The 16,533-nt window shown below is 40.3% G+C and overlaps 1 protein-coding gene across 3 annotated transcripts in view; it reads right to left on the bottom strand.

Annotated features, from left to right (window-relative positions):
* Positions 1-16,533, bottom strand: part of TBX15 (T-box transcription factor 15) — a 125,711-nt gene that overhangs the window by 36,062 nt on the left and 73,116 nt on the right. For all 3 annotated transcript variants that reach the window (XM_019956722.2, XM_070785823.1, XM_019956721.2), the window contains exons 2-5: positions 14,779-14,992; positions 9,630-9,731; positions 7,569-7,740; positions 6,215-6,382 (exon numbers count right to left, since the gene is read on the bottom strand). In XM_019956722.2, coding sequence (XP_019812281.1) covers positions 6,215-6,382; positions 7,569-7,740; positions 9,630-9,731; positions 14,779-14,879 — 543 coding nt within the window. In that variant the 5' untranslated portion in view covers positions 14,880-14,992. The remainder of the gene's footprint in view (positions 1-6,214; positions 6,383-7,568; positions 7,741-9,629; positions 9,732-14,778; positions 14,993-16,533) is intronic.

Genomic DNA, 16,533 nt, shown 5'->3' with positions numbered 1-16,533 from the left:
CGCCCTTCTCCAGGGGATCTTCCCAACCCAGGAATTGTACCTGGGTTTCCCTCATTTCGGGCAGATTCCTTACCATCTGAGCTACCAGGGAAACCCATTCTATCCCCAGACTAAAATGTTTTCTTCTCTACTCTTCATATAACTGCCTCCTCACCCTAAGTCTCAATCCAAATGTTAACCTCCTGAGAGAGGTCTTCCTTGATTACCCCTCCAATATAGGGTTCTTCTGCCACTCTCTTAACTACACTCTCTTTATTTTTTCCAAATTATATATAATTTATTTGGGTTTTTTCCCACATAAATCAATTATTTAAAAGGGATATTGAAGAATTGATATATTATCTTATATTTTTCTCATAGCTAGTTTATCTCCCATCGATTGTAGTAGTAAATCAAAATTTGCACTTAGCCTAACATTATAATATGCAGGTTACAATTAAATAAAATGAAATTTATTTTCAACAATATTAAAGATATATTTTACTATTTACAACAGCATCCATAAAGATTTGGGAGGAAAATATATATCTATATATTATAGATAGATATATGTAAATATAGATGTGGGTTCAATCCCTGGTTAGGAAGATCCCCTGGAGGAGGAAATGGCAACCCACTCCAGTATTCTTGCCTGGATAATCCCATGGACAGAGGAGCCTGGTGGTCTACAGTCCACAGGGTCACAAAGAGTCAGACATGATTGAGCATGCATACAGCCACAGCCAGCCAGGATGACATGCTATTTGTGTTCAATGAATGCATAGAGTGAGGGAGTGAATGAATTTCATTCATTGGTGAAACAGAAATCACCAGTCCCAAAGCCATAATAAACCTTAGAGAATATAGACCAAACAACTCCACCAATCCTTTTTGCTTTCACTATAGGGATTACAGACAAAAATCTTAAATGCCTTTCCCATCAGAACAAGGTCTATTAGTAACTTCCGTTGTAACTAAAGCTATTCTACAGCAGTTGTGTTCAAACTTGGTCCAATGATAATGAGGCAACGTGGAAAATACAGGGGTTATGGAAACATTTTTCTTCACTGATTTTCTTTCCATAACCTTATACTGATTTGTGTAGTCTGAGTTATTGAAGACAATGGCACGTAAGGGGGTGGTTATGGCTTGCCACTATTCATTTTAATCATTTTCCCTCACTGTTTTGCCTAGTAACATAGATGCAGTTAATAAATCAGGTATACCTCACCATGCACAGTGCAGACATAAAGAACACAACCTACAAAGAAAATCTGAATATCCTCAGTATAATTTCACCAGACCAAGGCTCAAAGGGACTTCCCTCATCAACATACTCTTATTTTTTTTACCAGATTGCTTGAAAAGTATTCCATAAGGATAAAAAAATTTTAATCCAATATGAACAAAAATTCTATACTAATTTGCAAAGTTAAGGCAAAACTGGCTCAGTAGTTTGGGGTATAATGAGTGGCTCAGAAATCCTATTGGATTTGCTTACACAAGCCTGGCCTGGCTGTGGTTTCATGTAGCCAATTCTCATCAAGAAATAAGACTGTGTGACCTGAGGAAGACAGGGCTGTGCCATTTTGAAATATAGTTTCCTATTTGGAGGGAAAAAAAAAAATCAAGGTCTAGCAGTCTTTTTCCCTTAGAGAGGACAAAGACTCTGCCATGGAAATTTCCTGCTAATTCCATGAGGACATATATTGGCATTAGCTTCTTCCAAGAAAAAGCATTAAGGGTAGAATCACCTTTATTCCCACTTCTACCCTCTTGTCCTTCTCGATGAGAGTCTGGGCATCGTGTACTTTTCTCTCTGCCATGGGCCTGCCAAGTTGGCACTCCAAGAGCAAATAACAGCAATAATAACTTCAGTATGTTAGCAGCCCTGGGAGTCTATGTGTCAGTCAGTAGAGAGTATGGGCAAGAAAAGCATCAATTATTTCATGAAAAAAGAAACTCTTTCTTCACATGCCACTCCTATTTTTATGCAAAGAAGCAGAATCACAGATACTTCAGGAACCTGGTAGTAGAGGTATGTTGGCTAATTATATATTCAGTCATGTTCCAAGCATGTAGTCAGCCCTGCATGGACTATAAATAGCTTAGAATTATGGAGATGGAAGAGTCTTTCCTTCTAATTAGTGGTTTCAGTTTTAGGGCATCCCCGGTGGCACAGTCAGTAAAGAATCTGCCTGCAATGCAGGAGACATGGGTTCAATCCCTGGACTGGGAAGATCCCCTGGAGGAGAAAATGGCAACCCACTCCAGTATTCTTGCCTGGGTAATCCATGGACAGAGGAGTCTGGCGGGCTACAGTCCATGGGGTTGCAGGAGTTGGACATGACTTAGTGACAAAACCACCAGCACCATGGAGATGGAAGGGTCCTTCCTCCTAATTAGTGGTTTCAGGGCTTCAAAATGCCACAGGCTAATTCCAAATCCTCCCCTTCCACCATGTGAAGGATCAATATTGATATTGCAATTTTTTATTCTACCAAATAGCTCCCCACTATCTCTTCCTGCCATCACTATTTCTTAAAATAAATGACATTTTAATAACACATTGAAGCCCCAAAAGACAAAATAACTTGCTCAAAGTGACACAGGGAAGCTAGTGGAAAATGTAGGACTAAAATCCAGGTCTGCAAATGTCTAGCCCTTTGCTGTATGTGGAACAATGCACTGCCTTTCCCTAGGAAGGCTGGACAACAGTTCACTTCAATTCCATCCCCTCTACTGTCCTTCCTGCTGTGTGCTCCTCCGGACAAGTCCCCGAGAACAATGAGAATCTATCCCTGACTCTTTGCTCTTTCCTTACTCATAGCCCTCCCTAACCCTTTCCTTAAAAAAAAATATGAAGTAAACAACTTTGCTTTAAGGTATTATTTGTTCTCAATCTAGAAGGCTGAGGAAATAAAAACACAGTAATCACTGAATGCAGCTCACAGAAGAGAACAGTTTATGCTACCCGGCATCCTCACGACAAGTTTGAAAATTATTGTACATAACAGATCTGCCTTATAGGATGCAGCCCTCTAGATTCCTGGGGGAGAGAGCCAAGGTTAGTTTGCTTTATTAGAAGGCACTGTGTTATATTAAATCATATCTACACAGCCAAAGGGAAGGTTAAACAATCATGCTTATTGATTTATCCAGGGAATGGAGGCTTGTTAAACAGGCAAAAGCCGTTATCTGGATTTTAAAATGGGTGGAATTGAGTATGACTCATCTATTTTGAATGTCAGCACATCATGAATTCACCAATGTGACATGAGAACAGAGAGATCAAAGTAGTTACCTATTGAATATAATTCCTTCGAGAGCCCACGTACCTCCTCCAGTCCCCAAGAATCCTCTTTCTCCTTAATAAGAAATTTATTCTTTAAAATTGCCTCTATTCCCCCATTATCTTTCATGCCTGTGCAGACCCAGGCATTTAGCAATATAGGCTGACTACTATTAATCAGATGCCAGGTTTATGTCAGTGACAGTACATGTCCCCTCATGTAGTCCTAGTAAGGTCAGGACACTTTCAGGCCAGGAAACACAAGATGAGAGGAAAACACAAATTGTTTGACCTTGCCCAAGGTCACACAATTTGCCAATAAAAAGGTAGAAACCAAACAGATAGGTCTACTACCAAATCCCATGATCTTAGTCATAGCATCCTACCCCCGCCAAACTACCATTGCCCCTATTCAAGTCCATATGTGGGCTACCCTGGTGCCTCAGTTGGTAAAGAATCTGCCTGCAATACAGGAGACTCAGGTTTGATTCCTGGGTTGGGGAAATCCCCTGGAGAAGGGAATGGCTACCCATTCCAGCATTCTGACCTGGAGAATTCCATGGACAGAGGAGCAAGGCAGGCTACAGTCCATGGGGTCACAAAGAGTCAGAAACGACTGAGCAAAGTTCACTTTCTCTTTCAAGTCCAGATATAGGCAAAATATTTATATGAGTAGAATGTACTCAGATGCTGGAACATTGTCTATGAAATGCAAAGGAACTGAAAGAGATTTCATGCTCATGCTTGGTTTTCTTTGTCTGGTGAGTTGTAGAGTTTTAGCTTTAGCTTGGGTTACAGTACTGACTCTCCTAGCATCTAGAATGGATCTCAGTGAGGCAGTGGAAGGGTCATTCAACAGTGTTCTACTTTGCTCTACAAGCTACATTCTAGAGTCATATTTATTGCCACATCTCTCCACCTGCACGAGAAAGTAATAATTAAAATGATGGCTGGTGTAGTCTTGGAAAAAGTGCAATTATTCAAAGAACTTATATTTCCCCTCTTCTGTAATACAATTAATCCCAAAGTCCCAACTGCTCCAAAAGTCATGTTGATACTGCTGCTCTATCTTATATCAGAGCTTAAGAAATCTTGATTATTAAAGTTTTTTTGTAAGAACCCCCCATGGCCTCTGCAATTTTACTATCTGAGGGGTTTGAGAGAGTTTAAACAATTTTAAATAGCGCTCATCACAAAGTAAAGCCCTTCTGCTGCTGCTGCTGCTGCTGCTGCTGCTAAGTCACTTCAGTCGTGGCCGACTCTGTGCGACCCCATAGACGGCAGCCCACCAGGCTCCCCCGTCCCTGGGATTCTCCAGGCAAGAACAATGGAGCGGGTTGCCATTTCCTTCTCCAACGCATGAAAGTGAAAAGTGAAAGTGAAGTCGCTCAGTCGTGTCCGACTCTTAGCGACCTCATGGACTGCAGCCTACCAGGCTCCTCCGGCCATGGGATTTTCCAGGCAAGAGTACTGGAGTGGGGTGCCATTGCCTTCTCCAACTGAGATCAAATACAGCATCTAAGAGAAAAGTCTGAAGTTGGGAACACTTTACAGCTGCTGAGAAAGTGCAACAACCATATAGCACTTAACCTTTGTCCGACTAAGGGATTGTTGTGTATCAAATTCCCCTAAGATAAAAAGTATCCAAGGAATCTTACCAGGATGTACTATGAAAGGTAGAAAAAGTTTCAATATGAACTGAAGATTGTGTAACATACCTTCACCTGCCTGGCACATAGTAAGCCCTCAATAAATATTTAGGGAATGAAGCTTTCCTATTTCTTTCTTTCTTAGAGCACAGTGTCCAATATAAAAGGTATTGAGTTCTACAGTATAAGTCCATTTTGCTCCAAGCAGGCCCAAAACAAAAGTATGCAGAGTTTCAAGTAAAATAAACAAGCAAAAAAACCTTTGTTTTGGAAAAGAATTCACTGCAGGATCCTATTAATTAGACAATTTACCAAAATGTGAAATACAATCTAACTTACAAAATGAGATTCATATGTAACTTTTAGAGAACTGCATAAAGTGAGACAACTTGTAAATCCATCAAGTCATTCTCTTAAAAAAAAAAAAAAAAAGAATGTTTTTTAGAAATGCCCACAGTAATCCTAGACTTGGCCTCTCTCTTCCTCTCCCCCACCAACTAGCTAATTTCTATGTGTGTTTCAACAACAGAAAAAGCTTCAGTTCTTCCAGGAAAACTTCCCTCATTTCCCACACCAAAGAAAAAAAAAAACAAACAAACCAAACCAATACAAAAAAAACACCCTGTCCACATCTCTGTTATTCCACTGTATTATCATTATGTATTTATGTGTCTTTCACTCAACTTAAACTCTTCTTTGCTTAGGGAGAAATGAGATTAAGAAATGAGTCTTAATCTGCTAAGCTGAGACTATTATAAGTTCTCAATAAATATTAACAGAATGAATGAATATATTACTGACATCAAATCATACAGATCTTAGGGTGTGGCTGGTGAGCACAAGCCAACTACCTCTGAAAGTATAAATGGAAGTGGTGAGTCTGACATAGAGTCTGAGAGGCTTGATGACTTTGATGTAGCCTGATGGAGGGCTCCCCGGAGAGGATAAAAGGGAAAGAATGAATCAAACCTCAGGAATTTCAAGTGATGAGGAACATTTGCCAGGATGTAGTAGAGATCATGAAACAAGCGTACAAGTACAGAGAGACCTGAAAATGACTTAGGTTTGGTCCTCTTGGTCAAAGATCTTGTCTCTGATCTAAATCTAGACTCTGACAGCTGCTACCAGGCATTATCGCCTTGTCATCACCAGTGCTGTCTGTGCGCCACCAGCCTGGTGGCTCTCACTCCAGCATTTCAGTGCCATGGAGAAGGACTAAGCAGTTCTTACAAAAGGATGAATAAACTCCATTAAAGGCAGCTGCAGCAGGCGACTCTCAAAGGCAGCCTCGTACCTGCTGGTTCTGATAGGCTGTGACGGTAGTGAACACTGTCTCAGGAAAGTTGAATGTCTTCACTCCATCCCCAACAGGGACGGGTTTGGTGGGTGAAAGGTCACTGCTGAAATCCTTGCGAATCACGTGTACTCGAGGCTGGTATTTGTGCATAGAGTGAAGAATGATCTGAAATGAGAAGGGGACACATTACTCCAGGGTTGCCTCTAAGATCCCTACATCTTTGCTAGTTCTTATGCAAACAAATTACAGGATAAAAGCATTATAGGAAAACACAGATTGGAGGTGAGACATACAGGAAACTGGAAATCAGTGTACTTGCCCATGGCTGGAAGGACTAAGTGACTGGAGCATCACATCACACAGAACCCGTAGCAGAGGATCTCAATCATAGGTGGTGAGTGCAATGTGTCTTCTTCATTTGGATAAATATTGAGCGAATTGGATCTGATACCAGTAGACTCCACTCCACTAAAAGGTCTCAGAACCCCTGCTGTGTGATGGCTGTTCCTTCCTGCTTCACATTTTCAGGATGGGCTCCTCTGTCTTTAAATTTTACAAGCCATTATTTGAACTTTGTTATTGATTTTATGGACATTCTCTCATGTTATGGGAGAGCTAAGGGGATATGGGTGTTCTCTCTTCCTCAGAAAGTTACCATTTCCCTAAAGATAGGAGCCATGATTTTCGTTTCTTCAGTCTTCATGCATAGCATCCAGTGCGGATTCTGGCATTCAGTGAAAATTCAGTGTGTTAACCGCCAAAATTAAATCAGGGGCACCAATTACACCTGGCCAGCGGACGGGGGAGCCTGGTGGGCTGCCATCTATGGGGTCGCACAGAGTCGGACACGACTGAAGTGATTTAGCAGCAGCAGCAGCAGCCTTAAGACCTAGACTTCTCTTATAAATTCATAAATTTCTTGACCAATCAGCCAGAAATGCCCCTACAAGAGTTTCTCTGAGTTTATTGCCCTCAGAGGATAATATGAATTATATGGTACGAATAATAAGAATTATTCTACTAAACGATATGATTTATTTCAGCATTTTGAAATGCGTCCTGTGTTTCTGTCTGAATTCTCCTGACTTGACAGTGAGTTCCTGGAGCACAAGAACTCTGTCTGATAAACACAGTCTGATACATAACAGACAGTTGCTAAATGTTAGATGTGTAATAAATGTAATTTCACAAGAGGAAAAAAAAAAAACTTTCATGCTTGCTTAATTACTTAAAATGACTCAAAATAGCATAGAGATTCTTTTTTACCCATTTGAAACCTCCTGGGACTAGTCAGTTCTAGAGGAAAAAAAGGGAAAGAGGAAGGTAGAGGAGATGGGGTTATTTGACTCACATGTCCTTGATCATCCAATTCATTGTTGGTCAGCTTGAGTTTGTCAAAACTGACCACCTGTCTCATCCAAGTATCTCCAGAAGCTAGAGAATCAGGGTGTATATAAACTCTTGGGGGCACGGGGGAATCAGCGTTGCCAGCCACCATCCACTTGGAGCTGTGATACACATATCTGAGACAGAGAGGGAGAGAGGAGAATTCAGAGACAGATGCAGGGGAGGAGCAGAGACCCAGGAAACAATTAGGGACAGGAGGGAGGAGACACAAATGAGAAAAAAAATGGAGGAGGGAGGATTAAACAGAGAATACAAAGGAGCAAAAGGGAAGGGTGGATAACCAGGGAAAATGAAATAGAGATGGAAATGGGAAACAAGATGGGTGGGGGAGGGCAGAAAAGTGTTGTGGTTAATGATCAAAGCCACAGCTCTCACAAGGAAAACATTCTCACAGTTCCTTTTCTTTCTTCTTCCTCTCCTTGCCTTGCACCCCTGTGTGCACACAGGCATCCTGAACCCACGTGTTTAGCTATGGAAAAGGTATTTTACTGCAACCTTTCACCTTTCAAATGCAAACCATATAATCCATTGGCCACTTGCTCAGGGTTTGGTTCCTTATTAAAAACATCTTCCATATTGTCCTATAAAACACAGCCATGTGCACAGACCTTCCAAGCCTCTCACTTGTTAACCATTTCTTAGCTAAGACTCTGCATTTTGAAGCATTTTGATGAAAACTTAGTTTTGAACATCCACATTATTTTCCCACAAAGTCACTGGAATGAGACTAGGTTAATCAAAGAAAACTAACTGGGAAGTCCTGGTGTTTCTGGGAATGGCTGCACTAAGACAGCGGTCTCCATTTTCACTGAAATGAAGGAAGTTTTTAAAGAAAGGAGCATCTCCCCTACTAAGTCCAACATCAAGACCACTTTTTTCTTAACCAGCACTCCCTCTAACATACAAGTAATGAACTTCTCTATTCACCTCTAACCTCCAAATTCATGGGCTTAGGGCCAAGTTCTGAAATATCTCAAAAATGAGCCATGACTCACTGATTTGATTGAGAACTCAGGAGATCAATTAAGCCACAACCTGTTTACGACAAGAACTATGAGTGATACACGTGGAGACTATGTTGCCTTTTAATGGCTCTGAAGGAAGGTTATTTAGCAAACTTGTTCATAATCCATATTAACTACCAATAATTCCCCTAAATAGATATTCTTCTGAGGCCTTACCCAATTCTCCCATTCTTCCCCTCCATCAACAACAGGATAATCCACCACGTATATAATTGAATATACTGTATTAATGCACTTCTCTGACCACTTTTCAAAATAAATCATCTCAGCTCACCTAGTATTTCATAAACCAAATCATTCAACACATTAATCACTTTCAGTGTTAACTGAATTAGTTTTAGACTTAAGATCCATTTGATTTTTGCTACCCTGGCATACACTACGCAATCCCACTTTTAAAAAAAAGTATTTATCTTTGTTTTTTTGGCTGTGCCACGCAGCATGCAGAATCTCAGTTCCCTGACCAGATATGCCCCCTGCAGAGGAAGCTTAGAGTCTGAACCACTGGTCTGCCAGGGAAGTCCCTATATAATCCCAGTCTTTATAGAAATGTTAGGAGGATCCAGACCAAACCATTACTGGTTCTGACTCCCTGCCTCTCTCCTGTCTGATGTTCTGCCACAGGCCATTGGCATATCCTCTATCCTTGTTCCCCACCCAGTACATTGTACAGTTCAGTTCAGTTGCTCAGTCGTGTCTGACTCTTTGCGACCCCATGAATCGCAGCACGCCAGGCCTCCCTGTCCATCACCAACTCCCGGAGTTCACTCAGACTCACGTCCATCGAGTCAGTGATGCCATCCAGACATCTCATCCTCTGTCGTCCCCTTCTCCTCCTGCCCCCAGTCCCTCCCAGCATCAGAGTCTTTTCCAGTGAGTCAACTCTTTGCAGTCCACTGTTAAAATGTGTCATCTAATGAGTTTACACAACATCCTGGGTGCTGGTGATGCCCACAATTCCACATGCCAGTCATCATTACCTGTATCTTTTATTGTCCACAGGTACAATGTCCATTGCTATGTAGTACTGCTGGTGTGGATCCAGGCCAGTGATTTTCACTCTCATGGCAGGAAACATCCTCCTATAATGGGAAACAAGGCAGGAAGCTCAGCAATCAGAGGGGAAGAAGTAGCAAGAGTAAACACTTGATGAGTCTCTTCTTAATAGGAAGCACGTCGAAATCCCATATCCTTTAATTCTCAAAGTTGGCTGTTTTTTTTCAATTTGAAAATTATCACTATCAAATATCCTGAGGATGTATACTGCTGAAATAACACCTCTTCTGAACTTAAATTGAACTGTTTGATTATTCATACACTCAAAGATCTTATACCATAGCATGCTTTACATTAATCTTTAATGTGAGACAGATGGAGAGACAAGAGATAGATAAAGTGCATGTATATACATTCCCTATTAGACTGTAACATTCTTCGTCTCTTTTTTTTTGGCTGCACCATGCAGCTTGCAGGATCTTAGTTCCTCAAACAGGGATTGAATTGGGCTGCCTGAGTGTTCTTGCCTTGAGAATCCCAGGGACGGGAGAGCCTGGTGGGCTGCCATCTATGGGGTCGCACAGATTTGGACACGACTGAAGTGACTTAGCAGCAGCAGCAGCAGTGGAAGCATCTCCTAACCACTGGACAGCCATGGAATTCCCTAAAACATCTTTAAATACACTTTTATACTTAATACACTTGAATAACTTATATTCTTATTCCCTAAGTAGCTTATCACAGTTAATTGCAGTGATCATGAAGTACTTTTTGATTGTCTACTTGAAAATGACCACTCTAAAAATAATATCTTAAGAAAAGAAAAAAAGAAGGAAGGTGCTACCAGTTCTCAAACAAAGGACCACCAACGGTTTTTTTTTTTTTTTTTTTTTTAACACATAAAACTGTAGAAAAATTTCTGCAAGTTCTCAGGCTGTCAACGTGTGTGTCAGAGGAAGGACCCTGTGGAATAAGAAGCAAATACCAAATGAATTCTAGTGGCCTCTGGGCAATACCTTGTTTCCACCACAATGGCTTGTTAAACTTGCCAAAGCAAGCGAGGTCAGGATATGGCACTTTACAACTACTCTCATAATTGAAGAGGAGGAGAGGGAGCAGTCCCAAAGAGGTATTGAGTTTCAAGGAGACTAAAATAAAATTTGCCATTCTTCTTTAACCATAAGAAAGAAGAAAAACATCAGGCTATTTTGCATGTCATTCATTTAGGAGCCAGACATAAAAAGTGTTCAGTTTTTTAAAAAATGTGGATTGCCCTGAATGTGCTCTAGGGTACTTGTACACAAAATGCTGCATTAAGTTTAACCATCTGGGGCCAGTTAGTTGAACTGGGCAGAGCACGGTGCTAATGAGGTCAAGGTCACAGGCTTGATCCACATATGGCCTAATTGGCTTTGCTCCATTTCACAGCCATAGACCATACCCTGACCCCAGACAGTCATCTCACAAATGTGCATTGGTTGTTTACATGAGGGGCTTTCTGTGCTAGTCACACACTCTACTACTCATCAAAAATTACTCAGAAAACAAAAGTCCTCTGGTTATAGGTTGGTGACATCATAATCTTGTTTGAGGTTAAAGCACAAGAGTGACCATAGATCTTCAATAGGGATGGTGGCTGCTTCTTAAATATTTGCAAAGAATAATGTCAGTATTACCAATTCTTTTTCACTTTATAACTTTCAGAAGCTTCTATTGGTATTTCAGTTTTAGATTTTCTTTCTCTATTCTTAAAGTTTAATTAGAAAGTCTTCTATTTTAGTATTATGGCGAGCTAATGAAATTTTATTGTGGGCTGCTCACAATGACTAAATCTATCATTCACTGTAGGTGAGGCACTTTGATTCACATTAACTCTTTCCAAAAATTTGGGAACCTTGGTATATACATGTATGTATAGATCATTAATTCCCTTCTTAATAACAGTGACTTATGATTGCCCTGTCTATATAAATGTTTGGAGAACATCTTTCTGGGGGTGGAAAAATCCTCTCTCTTACTACCTGAGATAAGAAAATGTGGTTTCTGTCAGCCAGCAACAGAGGGCTACGCTACACTAAAAGAGATGAAATTATTTCCTGATGACTTCAAGAAAAAGGGTCAGATGGTTTTAAACTCAATACCTGTTTTGTCCAACATTTATATGACCTTGAGTGGAGATGCTACCTGTCTTTTTCCAGTTCTTTAGAACTTAAGTTCTAAAATGAATGAGCTATATGGCTCTGGAGAAGTCATTTAAATTCACCATCTATAAAACAAAGGAAAAGAACTAAACAATACTCACAGTGACTCCTGCTTTCAATTCTATGCTGATATTTGAATTCTCTCATTAAAATCTTACCAAAGTTGCTTTTTCTTTTTGTCAGTATTTTAGCACAGAATATCAAGCAACGTCATAACACCCAAGGAAAAATTAATCTTTCATATTCACAAAAGGAGATGAGTTTTCATTTTATGCCTAAATTTAGGTCAATTTTTTTGACTTCCAAACCCATTAATCCCTACAAACACCTCTGTCCATGGTGCTGACCATGCAGGTTCTGTTGGTGCACTCAAAGATTGAGGGTTCTGTAGACTACAGTAGTTCTGAATCAACAAGTTTACAGTTTGGAATGTGAAAAGAAGTAGATGGTGACTAAGGTCTGAGAGGGGAAAAAAGAACAGAGAGGCGTACATAACTAATACAATGGAAACTGAAATTAAAACTGAAAAGGACACTACATAGGAAGAAAAATGAAGAGAAAAGGAAAGAATCAATTTCTGGGATGGGGAGGGAATGAAGAAAATTTACAGAAGAGAAACACTTCTTTGCATGTTTCTCAGTGGTTCCAGAATTACTTGAGCAGAGTTACTGACAGTAACATTAATAGCTGAGGCAGTTCAACACGGGAGCAACAAGTACAGTTTCTAAATCTAAACAAAGGGATATGAATAAAGAACAAACTGCACGTCTGTGCTCAGAATGCCTGGATCTATTCAGGTTGTTGTCGTTTAGTCACTGAGTCATGTCTGACTCTTTTGTGACCCCATGGACTGTAGCCCACCATGGCTACATGGCTCCTCTATCCACGGGGTTTCCCAGGCAAGAATACTGGAATGGGCTGCCATTTTCCTCTCCAGGGGATCTTCCCGACCCAGGGAGTAAACCCACATCTCCTGTAAGGGCAGGTGGGTTCTTTAGGCAGGTTCTTTAGCACTGAGCCACCTTCGAAGCCCATATATTCAGACCAAAGTGATTTGTGAAGGTAGAGATACAGAAAAGAAAACAATGCAGAATAAATCATGAAATGACATCACAGGAGAGTTGTCAAGGAAGTGTTCGAATAAACTGAATTCATTGATGTGTAGGGAACAGGGAATGATATCAGGAACAAATGTGATTAAAATACACAGACATAATGTTAATAGTAGTAAGTAAACTGCCCCCCAAAGAAAACTGGAAAATCTGATAGACAATAAAAGTAGTATTTCCCCTCTCACCAAACTAATGCCCTTAACAAACACTAAGAAAAAGAATAAAAATATCTTCCTTGAATTGCTGTTTCTGTCCAAGTCATAACATCTCAAAATGTAGAATGAAACTCAAGCAACAAAAAAAGATGGCTTTTGAAAGTAATTCTGAATAAACGGCGAAGTCTTACTGGATAGCACAGGGAACTATATTCAATACCCTGTGATAAACCATAATGGAAAAGAATATTTAAAAGAATGTCTGTGTGTGTATATATATATATATATATATATATATAGGGGGGCGCAGGGGGGTGTGTGAATATACTGAATCACTTTGCTGAACAGCAGAAATTAACACATTGTAAATCAACTATACTTCAATTTTTAAAAAATAATTCTGAAAGGTATTTTGAAAGTAATTCTCCTTCAATTACTCAAATTGCTCCTCCAAATAAAGTTTTTTTTTAATGACTTTATTCTCTACTAAAACTTAAAGAAGGAAGGGGGTTTACAGGGGAGGATGAAACTGAATAAGACTTCTGGTTCATTTTAAGATCATCTTTTTGTAACATCTTAATGAGAGGTTTCTCTAAATGCATATTCAAGTGAACTAGACCCAGTCAAAACATGCTTTTGCTTTGAATGTCCATGGTTTACCATCAGTGAGGTGAGTCTTTTTGGTCTCTGTGATGTGAGACTACGTGGACTGACTCTGTAAATATGAAACCACTATAACTGCTTTAATTTCAATGAACTATTCTTATACACTAAAAAATTCAGTACAGATTTATTTTCATTTGAATTCAAAGGGCAGAACAGACATAAATACTTAAGACAATTGTTTTGGAGCCAAACAGATTTGTGTAGAATTCTGAGCTGTCCTTTACTACCTGTGTGGCCTTAGTCAAGTTAATTAACCTCTTCCAGCTTTTGCATCCTCATCTATATATGGGATTATCATATCCTCCCTCAAAGGACTCCTGTGAAGTTTAAATAATGTAATACATGTTGAATATCTAGCACAAAACAGATACCTAACTCTGAACATATGTAAAGATACAAATAAAGAAGTAGCTTAATTAACGGTGTTTATTTCAAGAAATGCTGTGTTTTTAAAACTTTTATCATCCTACATAAGTCGTTTTGAAAGAGTTTTCAGTAGGTCCCATTAAAGTGATAATTTAAAGCCAACAGTAAAACACAATGAATCAATCAGCAGAGTTCCAAAAATGCACGCACTAAGCCCAAATTTTACCAAAAACAAAATTCTTACAAAAATATCTGGCTGATTTAAATGCCTTAGAAGATGCAAGCTTTTTCTCTTGAAAACACTGGTTGGTGAAGTAACACTAGCTTTGGCGATCTATTGTTTGACTGTTAGGTACCATGGATCTCTAGTACTGGCTGGAACACATTTGCAAGCAGAAAATGTTTGTGAGGGTAGAGGTGATTTAGGTTTGAGTGATCCTTGGAGGAAAACAGCAAAACCCAATAAACACAAAAAAAGCATTTTATCAAGATATCCAGATGCTGAAAAGTGAATGGGAGTGGCTTTGGCTTCACCAAGGCCACCTACCACAAATAAATAGAAAGAAAAACGTAACAGCTCCTAAGTTTGTTCTCCTGGTCTTCGAATCTGGCTATTAAAGGAATTGTCCTCACCTGCCTGCTTTGGTGATAATCATCTCGGTTCCAATGTCATGGAACCTCTTCCAGAGGTCAGCACATTGTAGCTCCACCTGAATCTCTTCCATGGAAGACATGGCGGCAGGCACAGGGCCTGCAGCACCAGGGCCCAGGTCAGCGTGAGTGTCAAAGGAGCAGGAAGTCCGCTCAGTGAGCACCTCGGAGTCAGAACCTGTGCTCTGCTCGGAATCTGCAAAATAAATAATTGAGCCTTAGGTGAGAAACTGCTGACTCCCCCCATGCCCCTGGCCTCAAAAAGATGGAGGCAGGGTGGGGGGCACGATGGGGTGGGGAGAAGGGTAACAAAAGGAGGCTTAAAGCTGGGAAGCTCCAGTGCACAGTACTCAGGGTATTTGTGTGTGTGTGTGGTTTGTTTTTGTGATTTACGATCTTCTTTCAGGTTTCATGTTTCCAACATGAAATCTGGCATTTTAGTAAGTTCTAGCAACAGCTGAAGAAAATTGGCCCACAAGAGGCAATACAAAGAGTGTGAATGTCACCGTGTTGAAGGGAATAAAACCAAACTGGGGCAACAAAACAAACAAAGGCCAAATTTTAAGAAAGAATCATCATCACAGACTCCAGCTGCAAACCCAGATTAGACTTTTCAACTTGGGGGAAAAGATTCCATGCTAACAGCAATGTATTCTCTAATTCCATACCACGCAGTATCACTGTCCATCAGTCAGTTACTTTTAAACACAGCAACTTTTCCTCCATTTATATATCCTGGTCATCACAAGTAATGAAAAGCTGTTAGGGATCTTCAGAAACACCTTGTTGTATATTTGAGTAAATGGTTTTCCCTAAAGCCCAATCAGGCCATTTTGGATTAAAAAAAAAAAAAAAAAAACAGTCTGTTGTGAGGCAAGGATGTAAGCATATGGAAAAGGTTACCCCAAGAAGGCGGTTAAAACAAAGGGAATAAATGAGTTTAGGAGACACCTTGATTGGTTTCTAAAGTATGGGTAGAGGGGAGGGCTGATGCAAACAGGAAGGTAGGATTGAGAGCAACCAAATAAAAAGCTGGCATGCTGGGCCAGATGGTCCTTTCCTCCTGCGTCTTCTATTCTCAAAGAAGGGGCAGGGTTGGGGGTGGGGGAGTAGGGAGGATGCAGACCAAAGAGAATGCTAGAGGCAGATCTGTAATTTTTCAGAATTTACTTTTAGAAGAATTGTATCTCCTAATATTTTCCAAACTTGGAGTAGCTAGTAGTTTCCTTATGTCAAATGATACTGTGAACCAAGCCTAAAAACGTATTTCTTCCACTCACCCTTAACATCTAGGATTTTGATTTCTACCCCCTAATTAAATACATACATAAAGAAAGGTTAAAAACAACAATGTCTTACTCTGACAACTGGTTTTTCAATGCTGTCAAAGGTCAGGACCTCTTGGGCACCAGTCCTTGACATTAACATGACGGAAGAAGGCTGGGACACAATGCCAGACCATCTCGCGGCCATCCTCACTAACTGGAGCAGGTTTCCAGGCCTGTGAACAACGCCTCTCACGACACCTTTAATTTTCTTTCCTTCCAGTCCTAAAGTGTTCCTCTCTCAAGCCCAGGCAGCATTTCTAGCAAGAATCTATCACAGCTTTGCAAGCCCATGGGAAGCCAAGTGTCGTTTTTCTCCATCCTCCCCAATTCCTCACCCTCACTGCTGAAGACATTCAACACACCGCAGAACTGAACCAAGCTCCCAAACAACAGGGAAGCCTCTGCCCAT

The sequence above is a fragment of the Bos indicus genome, chromosome 3, assembly GCF_029378745.1.
Source record: "Bos indicus isolate NIAB-ARS_2022 breed Sahiwal x Tharparkar chromosome 3, NIAB-ARS_B.indTharparkar_mat_pri_1.0, whole genome shotgun sequence".
Lineage (NCBI taxonomy): Eukaryota > Metazoa > Chordata > Mammalia > Artiodactyla > Bovidae > Bos > Bos indicus.
This window is presented reverse-complemented; position numbering and strand designations above follow the sequence as displayed.